General features: G+C 33.7%; 1 protein-coding gene across 5 annotated transcripts in view; it reads right to left on the bottom strand.

The window, feature by feature from the left end:
• The window catches only part of RALGAPA1 (Ral GTPase activating protein catalytic subunit alpha 1), a 137,877-nt gene that overhangs the window by 9,838 nt on the left and 112,721 nt on the right, over nt 1–15,318 (bottom strand). For 3 of the 5 annotated variants that reach the window (XM_081968513.1, XM_081968512.1, XM_081968515.1), the window contains exon 39: nt 1,006–1,130. In XM_081968513.1, the coding sequence (XP_081824639.1) occupies nt 1,006–1,130 (125 nt within the window). Of the gene's footprint in view, nt 1–440; nt 472–1,005; nt 1,131–15,318 lie in introns of all 5 variants that reach the window. The other 2 variants (XR_014176616.1, XM_081968514.1) reach the window with 1 other exon arrangement.

Below are 15,318 nucleotides of genomic sequence, written 5' to 3'. Positions count from 1 at the left end.
CATTACAGTATAAAACTTTAGCACCAAAACCAAATGACTTTTCTCTTATCATTCCTTGTTACACTGAATTCATAATCTATCTGCTGACATTAAAGAAAGACAGGACAAGGGACAGATCACACCACTGCCATCCAGTACTATTTGTTCATGCTGGGAAACAAAAGGTCAGACACAATCAAGAATGACTTGCTCAACAGATGTCTCTCCATTAGTTACCTTAATCCCAGAACCACAGTGTTAGTGTTTCATGCAGACCTGGAGTTAGTAAAATACTACACTTGAATAAAATGTAGTAGTAATTTGTCAGTGTGAATTTCTCTCTTGTTTAATAGTAAAAATAAGGGCAGTCAGGAAAGTTTGCATACAACAAGGTTACAAGCTTAGTGCTTTAGTAACAGATTAATAAAACAGAGGGGTTTTTTTTAGACACTTTGTCTTACCTTCTGATAAACAGAACTGACATTTAATGATCTAAAGAGGGGAAATAAATGAAATAATCATCAGGAATTCAAATTATTTGTACAGATAGGCCTTGAGAGCCACTCATTCTTAAGTGATTACTGTTTTATTAGTAACTGAAAAATGCAGTATCTTTATAGAAGATTTCAAAAAATGTAATTTATTGGTGAAAATGACAATGTAGCAACATATTTTAACAGGATAACAGTGGTGATATTGTTTCTGGTGTACCGACCAAGACTAGAAATGTTTTTTTTCTTAAAAACAATGTAGATCAATTAGGCTTATGGATCAGTCCCTATATTTAGAAATCTTAAGTATTCAGAAAATTTCACAAATAATATAAACATGAAAAGTTATATTATAAAGTGAAAAATTTAAACGGCTTTGATTTTTAGAGAAAGAATAAAATTTCATTGTTTGAGATGCTATACATACACACACATACATACACTCATACACACATATACATACATGGTTACCTGTAAATACTGCATTTTAAGTATCATTTAACCAACAAAACCTTTATTTTTATTATATTCTTACCAGTTTCAGGGGGCAAATGGTGGCAGGATGCTGGGCAGAAGACCTGAGATGCATAATCCTCAAATGTTGAAGGATCTAGGTGGTGTTGAATAATTGTTTGGAGATACCGAGCCCTTTCCTCATAGCTTGTTGAATTCAAATGTTAAGGAGAATTTACATTTTAAAGCAAAGAAAATACAGCCTTAATCAGTGATATTGTTGATTTTTAAAAATGGATTTATGTACAAAGTATTTTACAATTGAATTGTAAATCCTTATTTCTCAATCTCCAGAAGCTAAAGGATCAAATAAAAGAAACATTATGTTTTAAGATTTGTATACATAGTACTCCACTGACACACTATGCTTATGTTATAGCTTTCCAACTAAAATTGATAAGAGTCTCTCAACATCTACTGATCATTCCGTTCACAAATCCTGAATGTGTTAGTTCAAGCTCTATTTTTGAATAAGCATTTTATTTTCAAATTAGGTCTGAGTTTCTCTTGAATTCTTTTAAAATGATCACACAGTTTTATAACCACTCTCTTGATGCTACTCCAAAGTTTTTGGAAGAGCAAAGCCGTATCTTTGTGTGATCACAGTCATAGAATGTGATAATAAAAGTGATAACAACGAAAAACCAATGGCTTTGGTAGGATGTGGGGTTTATTTATTAGATTTCTAATCCCAGCTTTATTACTTTGTAAGTAACTCAAGGCAGAGAAAATACATAACACTATTTCCTCCTATTTTCCACACAACAACTAAAATTTGGCTCAAAACCATTCAGCTGGCTTTCACGCCTTAGGTGGAATTAGAACTCACAGTCTCCTGGTTTCGAAGCTAGCACCTTAACTACTGTACCAATATGACTCATAATTTCTTTCATCTACATAAAACAAATGATTCAGAAAGATGGGTTATATATTTCACATTCAGTAATCCAAGTCAAAAGCCACCAATTTTGAAAATACCATATTTGATTTTATGCAACTCTATAACTTTCAGACAAATGTTCTGGTAAGTGATCCCACACACTGATGACCGGAGGCATCCTACAATCAGTTGCGGTGACCAAATCCAATTTGTCCAAATTCTGACAAGCTACATATGTATTTCTGCATTACACAGCAGTTTTCAGATAAAATATAGCATATAAAAGTATAACCAAACCTCTTTCAAACTACCTTGGGTGCCTGCATTTTAGCTTACAAAAAAGTTTTATTTTAAAGTCACCATGCTCTCAAAATAGAATTTGACATTGAAATCCTGTACATATTTCCTCATACGTTAGTAGCAGATGAGTGCAAGACTTCAGTTTAAATATAAGTAACAAAACAACTTTCAAAACCCTAATCCAGAATGAAAGCATGTAATGAATTTCATTTGTAAATGCAAATTAAAATATTTTGCATAAGGGAAAAAAAACATCCGATAGTATCCCTGAGCACTGATTAAGAAAGTAAGCATCCCAAGCATGTCAGAAGAAAAGCACCGTCGTTCTTTGCCTTTGTCCTACATCCTCCTTTTTCTGAAATTATTGACAAGAGGCTGGTACCTTGAAGTGCTGCTTTTGAAGAACCCTCTCCAGGCTGCTTGTTCCAGAGGCCCTGATTTTATTGTTAGCAGAGAGAAAGCGAGAAAAAGAGAGAATATTTCTAGTGTTCATGAAAGCAGCTATGGAAATGGCTGTCAAAATGTAAAACAGCAGGCAGCAACATACAATTATCAAGAAAAAAAATATCATGCTGCTTTGGTGTTATAGGCTGCTTTATTGAGCTTAGAATCAGTTCTCATGCAACTTGCAAAAGTTGTCTTGCTATATTCATTGGATCAGGAAATCTTTGCCAGTCTGTATTTTATTTTGTATGCAAAGTGATGCTTAACATCACTCAAATTTATTTTTCTAATAAAACAAAATTATTTGTAGCCCTGTTTTAAAATGTGCAAGTGAGACAAATGAAAAGTAAACAGTGGAATTTTCATTGGAAAATAAGCTCTACTTGCTCTAAATGATTAGATGCTAATGTATTCCACTGAAGGATATTAGAATCCCATTCCTGTTGATTTTGAGATCTTTTGCTAGAATACAGAACCACTTTTCTTAAATCTACCTATGGCAAGAAAAGAAACAGTGTTGCAAAGACTCACATTCAAAGTACCTTCTACAATCAAACTTCAATAGACCTATCCATCCATCCATCCATCCATCCACCCATCCATCCATTTCTCTTTTTCTTGGTGACATAAAGTAAATATGCATGAGAAATTGTCATACTTTGTATCTGGAATATGACACAGAAGTATTTTAATTGCTTATTCTTTTGCAAACCAAAGGATGTCTGCTATGGATTGTCATTTCATTTTTCCTTGCCTTTTCTTAAAATTTTCATCTCAAAATACAAAACTCATTCCTTGTTTTTGGGACTTTCAAAAACGAAACGTACACATTCCTAAACCACAACCTCAGGGCTGCATTCATTTTACAGTTACAGTCAACCAACTGATGTGCATCAATGTATCTTCAATCCTGTAAAATACTTTTTAAAAAATATCCTTATATCATTGACTACAGAAAAACAGCCAAATCTCTTCATTATCCTCTCTCCTGCATGAAACGAATAATTCCAAGTCTCTTACCTGTAAAATAGTCTTTATTTTTGATATATTTCCTTTTTATTTTTGCTTTTATTACCTCAGTTGCAAAACATTATTTCTTCAAATAATTTATTAGAAATGGGGAAATAATAATTTACTTTCCTTTTCCTTTTGAGGTATTACTGTTTTATCCATCACTAATAATTTAGACTAGCAAAGATTTCTCTCATGATTGCAAATGGAAATTTAAAGAACAACAAATACTGAACCCTCCACCTTAACCTTTATATTTAAATAATTAGCTGGATTCTGCAGTGATTGTTACTTTAATTATATATAGAACATGTGCATAGAGAAAAGTGCTTTGAATCAGAAAAGGCAATAATAAACCTGATTACTATATTTATATGTTGCTTTGGCTCAACTGTCTCTATAAAATTAGACTGCAAAGCATTTTTTTCTTGAAATAATCACAACTAATAGCATAAGTAGTAGAACAAGGAGAAATAGAACTCCTCCTTGTTGTGGAGCTTCTTAGGTTGTGGGACATACACAAGATTAAGCCTTAACACAGAAGAGTAATATAGTACTGTTTTTAAGAGGCAGTATATAAGTGGTAGAGGATGAAACTGATGGTTGAAGTCTAAATAATACTACATATCTCACAACTTGTTGAAAAGCACTTTTTCCATTGGGGGAGATTCACAGCTGCTGAATTTTCTGCAGTTAATAGAGTCCTTTGATTCACAGCAGTGCCCCTTGCACAAAAAATACTGGCCTTTGTGTATTACCAGAAACTAATTTTCTATTTGGCTGAAAAGGGAAAAATTGGGTTATTGCTTCTCCCTCCTACGGAGCTTTTCATTATGCCTGATGCACTCAACTTCTAAGCTCTTCTGAGAAAAAAAATAACTGAAGAGGCAAGAGGTAGAAAAATGAGCTTGTTAGCACATTAGAAGTGAAGTATCTTGGTGGGCCCCAGAAATTCCCAGTGGTGTGTTAACTTATCACTCTATGCATGCTGGCACTGATAGTCTCCCAATTGAGCACTCTCTTTTCGCACCAAAGGTGCTGCCAGGAAGCAAAGGCTGAAGGCCCACAGGAGAACAGCCTGCTATCAAAACAAGCTGTTTTTAAAAGTCTGTTTGAATGGGTACAATGCTTTATGAAAAGCAGGGTGGAGACACCTACCTGCTTTCAAAATGTTCCTGTTTCAGAGGTCTCTAAATGAAACCTTTTTAAGGTTTATTTTATTATATATAGGGTGCATAGATCCAGAGAGGACAAAAGTGAAGCAAAGTTTGTTTTCAATGCTTGCAGTTTGAGTAAAGAGGTTGCAAAGATAAATCATCATGAGAACTGCTACTATTGAAGGACAGCATTATCTTTTCTTACAAAGGCGAAGGCACAGAAAATAACAAAATAGAAATTCTCCTTCCAATTCCAGAAGAAATGGGGGAAAATCTATGAGTCCTGATCATTTTGTACGGCTTGTCTTTAATCATTTGAGAAAAGCTCAATTGACAGATCAAATAGCACTTTCTTTAAACCATATTATGGTAGCCAAAGTCGATGTAACTGTATTCCATACTCTTCTCATTTCATACTATTATTAGAATATATACCTATTAACTACAAAACAATGTTATGAAGTCTTCTTGACTAAAGATATGCTTTTGGAAATATATTTGCAGGCTATATCTACTTTACAAAAGCCTCTTTATATACTGATATAGATGGAATAGTTAGAAAATAGCTACAGATGTTAAATCCTGTTTTAATAAGAGATTGTCAGTAGTAATAGCCATAGTCATAGTCATAGGTTCAAAAAAGATAAAATAAGCATGAAAGCTTTCAGGAAGAGATCAGCTAAACAACTTCTAAATGCTGCCTATATAATACTTGGCCATACCTAAAATGCTGGCAACAGAATGTAAGTACTAGAGGCTATCTGTCTTTTCATTAGCACGGAAAATATTTTCCTTCTTCACCTAGATGGTCCAGCAAAGCCCCATTAAAGCCCATGGGGAATTAATTCCTTTCTATTCTCTGTGCTTGGCCTAGGAAAGAGAGAGGAGACACTATCATCTATAATAGATGGAACAAACAACATAAAATGAAAAAATCTAGGTGAGTTATAAGTTTTAGAAGTAAAAACTGAAATTAGAAAAAGAAACTATATGAGGAACAGTTAAGGGAACTAGGTATGTCTATTCTAATGGAGAGAAGAATTAGGGATGACATGATTGCTGTCTTTCAGTACATAAGGCACTGTGACAGAGGTGTGGGGTTGATTTAGTCTCCAAAGCTCCTGTGGGCAGGACAAAAAGTAATGGGTGGAGGTTGATTAAAGAGAGAGCCAATCTGGAACAAAGGTGAAACTTCCTGACAGTGAGAATTAACGAATGGAATAGCTGGTCTCCTGGAGTATTGGTGTACCATCGCTAGATGTTTTCAAGTAAAAATTGAACAACCATTTGCCCGGTTTAATATAAAGTGTCCTGCCATAGGCAGGGATTTGAATTAGAAGATCTCCAAAGTGCCTTCCAGCCCTGTGATTCTATGATGCTAGGAGTTTTTACTTCAGCTAAATAAATCCAAGTATCCTACTTTACTGAACATGCACACTGACAGACTTCATGAAGAAAAATAAATATAGAAATTTTACAGTGCACAATTACTTAAGGGCTATCTGTATCTAAATGTGCAGTAATTTGATTACATTTCTATTTAATATTGCAATGATCAAGAATACAAAATAGTGATTTTATTATCAGAGAAAGCAGTAATTTTGCACAGCAAACCATCATTTAAGACTGTGTCACAGTATCTTTGATAAGCTGCATATTGGTTTAAGCTAATGCATTATATGCCTTTAGGGAATGGCAGGTCAAGAGACTGGATTTTAACATCAAAATCCATCCATTAATCTTGACTTAAATATAATTTACCCCCGTGGTAAGCGGAAGAATGGGTATTCAATGAATTACTATTATGAAATATAGCAGTAATATATTTTCCCAGTAATATAAGCAGAAATTTTAGTTTGATCTCTTATACATTCTAATCAATCAAGTGCATGAGTGGCTTGGTTTTACTTTGTTTTTATGTTAACTGAAAAAAAACAGAAAAGAATCACAGAACTGTGCCCATGCAACTCTATCCCATTAAATCCAACATACTTTTTAAAGTATTATGCCATCCTATGCTTATCTACTTTAATGTGAATGACAAAGAAGTGAGAAACTTTGTGGAATACTATATTTAAGATCAACTTGTCATAATGTTACCTAAATTATGGTAAATCAAAAGCAAATGCACGCGCACAAATTGACAAATGTTTTGTGCTAGTTTAATTTTAAAACAAACACAATATTTTGTCTAGGGAGCTTGGAATCTGTTAAGGGTTCCCTTACAAGGCTTTAGTATTAGTTGATTAATCATCATGGCTACTGCTTATTTATTTTGGGGATCTTTTTATTATTTTAATGGGGTAAATTTGTTTTGTTTTACTGTTAGAATGGTTAACTGCCCAGAAACACTTGGTTACGCTGGGTGGTTATAAAAAATAATTAATTAAATTAATTAAACAAACAAACAAACATGTTAAATCACACTGCCAATACAAATTTAAAATAAACAACTAATAAGAGTAAATTATTAAGGAAGTCATATGATTACCATATGACCCTTGCATTATTATCTAAAGATTTGTGCACATGAATATATACCAATTACATTGTTTTCCTTCATATGCTGTTTTTTAAATTCACATCTCTCTGAGGATTTCACCAGCTCCATTCAAAGAATACCACTTTTTTTGGTCTTACAAATCCTTTTGATTCATTCACTCTTGCTTCATGCAGCTGCTTTGCAATTCAATGCTCATTCATTATCTCTATATGACCAAATCATCCATGTCAATGTACTAGTCACAACACCCTTTCGTTCTTGACTCAATCTCTTTCTCCACTCATTCCCTTCCCTGCTTTTACCCACCTTCTTAAACAACCAATTTCCATTATATATACTTTACTGTTTCCCCTGGCACACGCAACTCTCAAATGAGGGCAGAAGTATGATTCTTAAGCAAACATTCGTTTGTTGCAACTGACCAGATATTAACCACAAAATTAACTATTGGCTCTTTTTTTGCCATTTTGAAATAGATGCTTTATTTTCCTGCCAAACAACTACCTTTGTCTTAACTCTGTTAACATTAAATTCATACTCTTCACTGCACTGGACAATCTGACTAACATTTGCTGCAAACCACACAGATTGTCAGCCAACAACATGGCTGCACTCACATCCATGGTATTCTCAAACAATGCACCACTAATATCATTACAAGCATTTCTTACATATTAATTGAAAAATGCATTAAACAAATAGACATTGCACGTCCTTCTCTTACTTCTTACTCAATGTTAAATGAATTGCTCAGCATCCCATTTATTCACTACATCAGAGGTGGTATCCTGCTGGTTCGCTCCGCTCGCATGTCATCACGGACGCTCTGCTCACGTGTACACGCTCCCGGTTCCGAACCGATAGTGAAGGTAAGAGGATTTCATGCCTGCACTACATGCTTTATTTCCATCATACATACATCATACATCTTATTCCATTTCCAACTCCATGATTTATGCAAAACACTCCCATATTCACTTGCTCTAAATCTACAATCATACTATAATTGCATACACATTCATGTATGTGTAGATGGCATGACCTGCTCAGGAAGAAAACACTGATTTACCCTGGGTCAAGCATAAAGCTGCCCTGCATTTCCCAAATTTTACTCATTATCAGCTCTTGAACCACTTCAATAAGAGGTCTGCCAAACATCTTCTCAGGCAGATTTAGCAAACTAATTCTCCTGCAATTTCTTCATTCACTTTTGTCACAGTTCTCTTTGGGTAAAATAACAATTATTTTAATTGTCAAGCTCAGAAATCTTTGCCAATATTGAACAAGAACTCTGTAAGCAGTTGAGATTCATACTCTACCATTTCATCAGTCATAAGCAATCTTTTTTCTCTTTTTACATTCTCATAATGTTTATAACTTCTTATACTCATTTTATAGAAATCTCTTATCACATTCACTGGAGCATAATATGTGACAACTACGAGCTTTTATGTTCCCACTTGATGAAATCTGCAATAATTTGTCAAAACATACAATACATACTTTCTGGCATAAATTTTAGCTCTTCCATTCATAATTAAATATTGACTCTTATTCTATGTATGTGTTCATCAATTCTATTCCATAAGATCAGAGACCTTTTGATTTCATAAACAATATTGTTTTCATTCAATTTATCATGTTCCTTTACTATTATATGGTTATCTTCCATATGCTATGATTGGCAACAGATGGACCCATAAATATTGATCTCCACTTCCTACCTTCAATCAACCAGTTTTTATGCAATTTATTTTCCTTCATTACTTAAAAACACTTATCAGAAAATCCTTTTTACTCAATGTAGGTAAAATACTTTAAGACAATCCATATGTTCCTATTGTGACTAGATAATGGTTTTGTGTGTCATCACCCAAAGAAAAAACACATTTATCCAATTTTGGGTAATTTATCCAGGTTTGAGAAGCACTGCTTTTGTGTAATGATTTTTAATAAGATAGAGACAAGATCACCCAACATAGTAACATGCTTTCTCTGTTAATATTAAAAATACAATACTTGTCAGTCCTGTCACATTTTACCACTAAGACACAATACTTGTCACTTCTGGCACATTTTACAACAACTGCACCCTTATTTTATTCTAAGCATGCTCCTGCTAGTATCCTTAGTCCAACTAAAGAGCACCTGGCAATTCAGGATACAGTTACCCGTATGCCACAAACTGTGAAATATATGCAGCATACTGAATGGATATTGTTTAAAAGCAAACTAAGTCCATGAAATTCCAAGAAGCTCTTTATATTTGTTGACAGCGTACCGGTTTTCTCAGAAAAAAGATTCTCTGAAATTGTTTTATAATTTGCCAGGCAGCTGCAATCTGACTCAAGTATAATAACAACAAATTGAAATTTCCTACACATTGTAAATTATATTGACCAACCCAAAAAGGCTGCACTGGATGTAGAATTTTGTGCAGACCATTTTCAGTTCTGATTGCCTAAAAAAATTATTAGAGTAAATATGATATATTAATTGGTGAATAATGTAGTTCTGGTAAAAAATGAAGCTGACCCTACAACCTTGTGTCAGCAGACTTCTAGAAAAAAATCCTGCTTTTCATGATCAATTATTCTCATGCTCAAATACATTCCCTTAAAAAAAAAAACATTCCCTTAAAAACATCTTGCCTTGATGCAGCAGGTCCTCTGAAAATCAGAAGTTAACAGATTTTATTTGGGTAGCAATAGTGATGCATCTTTGAACAAATAATTTGACTCCAGGATCAGAAAGGTCAGACAGCTTCTAGGGTAAAATATGTACCAGAATGCTCAATCCACAAAATGTCTATATCTACACTGATGAGCAGATATAACCAGGGAGAAGTGGTCCCTCAGATAACCCAACCCCATGCCATGTTTTAAAAGGCAAAAAAGCACCTTGAATTGGCCCCGGAAGCGAACTGATAACCAGTGGAGCCCATGGAGCACAGATGTAACAAGTACTGTTCCAGGGGCAGGCAATTGTCCATGTTGTTGCATTTTGCAGCAGCTGAAGCTTCCACATAGTCTTCAAGGGCAGCCCATGTATAGCATATTGCAGAAATCCAAATGGGAGATGATTAGGATATGAGTGACAGTGAGCAGATCTCCCCAATCCAGGAATAGGTGCAATTGTGCACTACATGAATCTGTGCAAAGATCCTCCTAGACATGATACTCATCTGCTCTTCAAAGCAGGAGTTGTGAGTATGGGAGGATCTTCAGTTTGCCCATCGGATCTGTCTGAGGCAGTGCCACTCCACTTGGCACCAAAAATGGCATAGCCCGAGAATAGGAAAGCACCAAAATTCAACACCACTCAGTCTTGCCAGGATTTGGCTGAAGCCTGTTGTTCCCCATCCAGATACACCCCAGGTACTGGGATAAGATATTTTCAAAATGTTATGGCTCTCAAATTCAAAGACTGCTTAAGAGCCATAACAAACTAACTTTACTATTAAAAGCTCTGTCTGTTGACTCAGAGGGGTATCTACTTAGGAGCTTAGGAGACAATCCTGATCACTGAATATCTGGCTTAGAGAGAATGACAACAAAGAAGGCTTAGAAAAATCATAAAATTAAGACCTGGCCAGGATATTAATATTTTTATCTGAACAGGCACAGTGTATATCACGGGTGTCAAACTCGCAGCATTATGTTGCTGTCGTGTGACAAATTGTGATGATTTTCCCTGGGCGGAACTGGGTTGAGCGTGGCCCATGGGCCACCAGTTTGACACTACTGGTATATATAAATAGAAAAGAGTAACAGGAAGAGAGTGGTTACTGAAATGATCGTTTATGCATGGTATCATAAAGGAGCATCTGATGGGGCACTGGGTTGATATCAATAATGTTCAAGCAACCATGTTGCAGAATTCTGGTAGACAAATTATCCCAAACAGATGTGGATCCTTTTCATCAGAATGATGCTATAACATTGGTAAATATCAATGGCAAATGGTAACTAGCCACCACCTAACTAAGGTTCTAGAAACTGACACATTTCTGTCAGTAGACAATATTTGGGGAAATGTATGTTGCTAAAGGCAGACAACTGAATGATTCTGAATGCCAGAGAACCATTCCGACAATCATCCAATCATGTAGCTTAAAAATAAAATATTCTAAATCATCAAAGAAAAGAAGATTATTCATCATTCATTCATATTCAAGGAAGTCACTGTAAATAGGACTTTGGGGCTTCTGCTGCCAAAATATCTACTTTTTGTATATAAAGGCACACCAACTCAGTACAGTACAGGATATGATCTCAATGTAATGCATATAAAGCTGCAGATTGATTTTCCTGAGTGCTTTATACTGTTTAATTACATCTCCATGTAGGGCTGAAAAAAATTACCCATGTTTATATATAAACTGTGTTGCTTTTGATGTTGTGTTTATTGCCCAAAGCAATGTGGGCAATAAAGTTTTTGCATATGGTCCAGGTAAAGCACGATAGCATTGCAAGTTAAGTACTGCTTCAGTTCATTGTTTACCCTGGAATTTTTTCTCCCCATGGAATGTAAGTAAAACGTAGTGTTTGTCCAATAAATGGTAAATACTAAAAAAAAACCAACAACCTGCAACTCTCATTTTTATATATTTTATCAATCTGGATTTCTATTGTTTCACCAAAAGCAGTATAGATACTAAAGGCTAGAAACATTAAGAATACTTACCAATCTCTTTCCCTTTCCCTTTCTAGTACATTAAAATATGCCTTCCTATATATTTCTTTGAAGACTAATGGGATTTCTTTTCTGAATTTTGAAAAATAGGAATATGCAACCTGATTCATAGGATTAAAATAAATGTTTTAGTTACTTAGGTCAGCCTCCCCCAAGCTGTATAAGACTACAATTACCACCAAGGAAACTAAAGTGAAGAAAAGGATGTGGATGACTGATTTACTGATATCCAAGTGTTCAAAATTATATTTTTATTCATGGATCTGTATAGACTATAGCAGATTGTATATCTTCACAGATTTAATTAGAAATTCTTACACTAAAATTTGTTCAATTCAGAGACTTGATAACTCCTGACCTTTTATATTGCCATTCCTATATATGATGATTACTATAGTTTAAAACAACAACAACAGGCAACTGTTTATTATTACAAGCTGATAATATTATAGAGAAAGAATCTTAATAAATCAGCACTGTGTTTTTCCCATCACTCTTTTGAGCACCAATTTGAAAAGCAACACTTCTCTCCCCCTCCTTTAAAAGCTGTCAAGCTGTTCAGAGTAGTTTGCAATATGACAATAGTACTATTGTGAACTGTGCCTGGGTTTCCTTCCCACCGCGAGTTAAAATGGGCAGTTCCTGTTGCCTATGATTGGTGTCCAGTGAAACAATACAGAGCCAGTTTTTATCAGCTCCTCACTACAAATGTAAAGCGAAGGAACCCAAGCCTCCATATCATGCAGAACCATATGCCAACCCTGCTGGTTTATCACTAAGAATCAAGATCCATCATGTCTTCTGTGAAATTTCACCTCACATACCTTCTGTGAAATGCATGGTTTTGCTGAAAATTGAACCTTTTCACAACAGCAAGAACAGATGGATAGGAACTGTGGCTTGGCAACCGTGTTTTTTTTTTAAAAAATCCATACTAGTAATAAGGAGACGTACTCTAAATGAAATGGATAATGTATGACCTCTACCCCATTTCTTTAAAAAAATGAACACATTCACATTGTCATAATGTCAGCTTAATTTTTTCTTCTTCAAGATTTCATTCTACGAGAGGTAGTATTAAGAGAAGATTCTGTATAAATCCTTCTTTACTTCGCTTATGTTTTAACTAAACATAAAAATTAGTTTTAACTAAACATTATATGTATGTATGTATGTATGTATACACACACACACACACACACACACTCTGGATTATTAAAATTATACCAAAGAATGGTGCAGTTACCATATGTAAAATATACATTTTTTTCTTAAAGGAGCACAATAGTACATTGATTTTAGCAATTTTTCATAAAATAAGTACATTTTCTCCAAAGTAAAAACAAAATTGATCTCACAAAAGTCACATCTTGTGTATTTAAATCATTAAAATTTTAAAATAAAAGAATTAATGGAAAAAATAGATAAGTATACTCCATCATATTAATTTCATTTATGTTTTATTCCTTCACAAATTTGTCAATCCCTTTTTCAGACAGAAAGAGCAGAATTTTGTTTGTTTAGAGGAATTCATTCAGTTTACCTGTTAAATTATCCCTAACTAGATCTCTATGTTTAGTGCAAATAATCACAGATTAGAAGAGTTAGCAGAAAAAGTGATATGACATATTTTCAGTATGATCCTTAGGTAAGCCCACACATACAGATACATAATGTAAAAAAAAAACCCTTTTAAAGCTATGAAATGAAGATCTGTAAACAACCTACCGGTATATTACAAATTTTAAGAGAAAAGTTTAAAATTAATCACAGTTTTCTATTGAATTTAAAATCAAAGATATTTAAAGTGATGTAAAGCTTTGGAATCACTCATTACTTCCCTCACCATAAATATACAACCAAAGCATACACTTTCAACGTCTAATTAATAAATGATTGATAACAAGCTTAAACTGCATTTACAACCCAATTATTAGGCAAAATATTGCCTACCCATGCTCCCTGGTGCTGTATTTTATCTCTAATTTCATGATCAAGCCTATAAATTGGTTTCAATCGACAAAAAAGGACCATCAAGCATCTACCATGACAATACAAGATGCTTACAAGAAAACGCACTTTAGAAACAAGTAAGAAAAGAAGACAAATGAAGGAAAGGTACCAACGTCTGAAAGACAGTCATCAATACTGACAGATTACTGTAATTTTGGCTGTCAGAACAATTGATTTAGGCAGCATATGCCAATCAATACACTTGTAATTTACTGAACAACATTTGATATACAGTTAACCAAGACATGTTGCAGTCCCAGACTATTTTTAATGGACACAAATTTCACAATATGTGCTTTGGAATCTCAGCACTATTTAGTGAGTGGAATTTAGCTGACAATGCTATATAATTATTATCATATAATTAAGTAACATTGTTAGAATTTTGATATTTAAAGGCTCATTGTTGTCGCCTATAATATGTATTACAATCTTCCAGATATTTGCTAAAAGGATCTTTTAGATAACTGTTAATTTAAAATGCGTATTTTTGACTTCTTATAAAACCTTAAAATTAAAATTGTATTTAATTACCATAATCAAGTATAGATTTTAAACTAGGTACATATATTTAAATCTAACTTCATCAAATCAAATACCAGTTTCAACTCCATGGGAAATGTCCAAAAGAGCCTGACTTACCTTAACACATTACACTATGTCCAACCAAGTGTCCTCTATTAAAAAATAACTAAAATACTAACCAAACAATAAAATAGCACAAACCTGTTCACTACAAATAATTATGTCTAATAAAGAAATGAATATCATTGACAAGAGATGCAAAGACTAGCTCAAAAGAAGCAGCTCACTACTACAATTAATGAAATTTAACAGAAATATATGACAACAGCATTTATATAACATATGTGAAATGAGTGTCCTTTGCTATTGATTTTGAAAATTATTTATGGATTGGTTTGTAATCAAAAAATGTTTCTTCAGGTAAATTAAAGATGAATAAGTTTAGAACAATATATTTTTACAAATAATTTTAAATGTTTAGAAGTCATTCAAAATAAAGTATTTTAAATCAAGTTAACTTTGTTTTCACTTGGAGACCACTTCTGGATCTTGAGTGTAAGGCTGAAAAAAATATATGAAACTCTGAGTTTGGATTTTTCTAATTAGATGGGTTTTGTAGTAATAGAAATGGCTAGTATATACTGAAAATTTGAGACTGTATTTATTATTTTATTCTATTGTGCTATAGTAAATCAATACTTTTCTTTCTTTTTTGCTTTTCCTTACACTTTTTCTTCTTCCCTTTTTCGTCCCTTACTTTCCCACTATTTTCATTTTTTCTTTGTATTTTATATTTTGATAAACTAA

Source organism: Natrix helvetica (assembly GCF_964273705.1).
Source record: "Natrix helvetica genome assembly, chromosome: 1".
Lineage (NCBI taxonomy): Eukaryota > Metazoa > Chordata > Lepidosauria > Squamata > Natricidae > Natrix > Natrix helvetica.
This window is presented reverse-complemented; position numbering and strand designations above follow the sequence as displayed.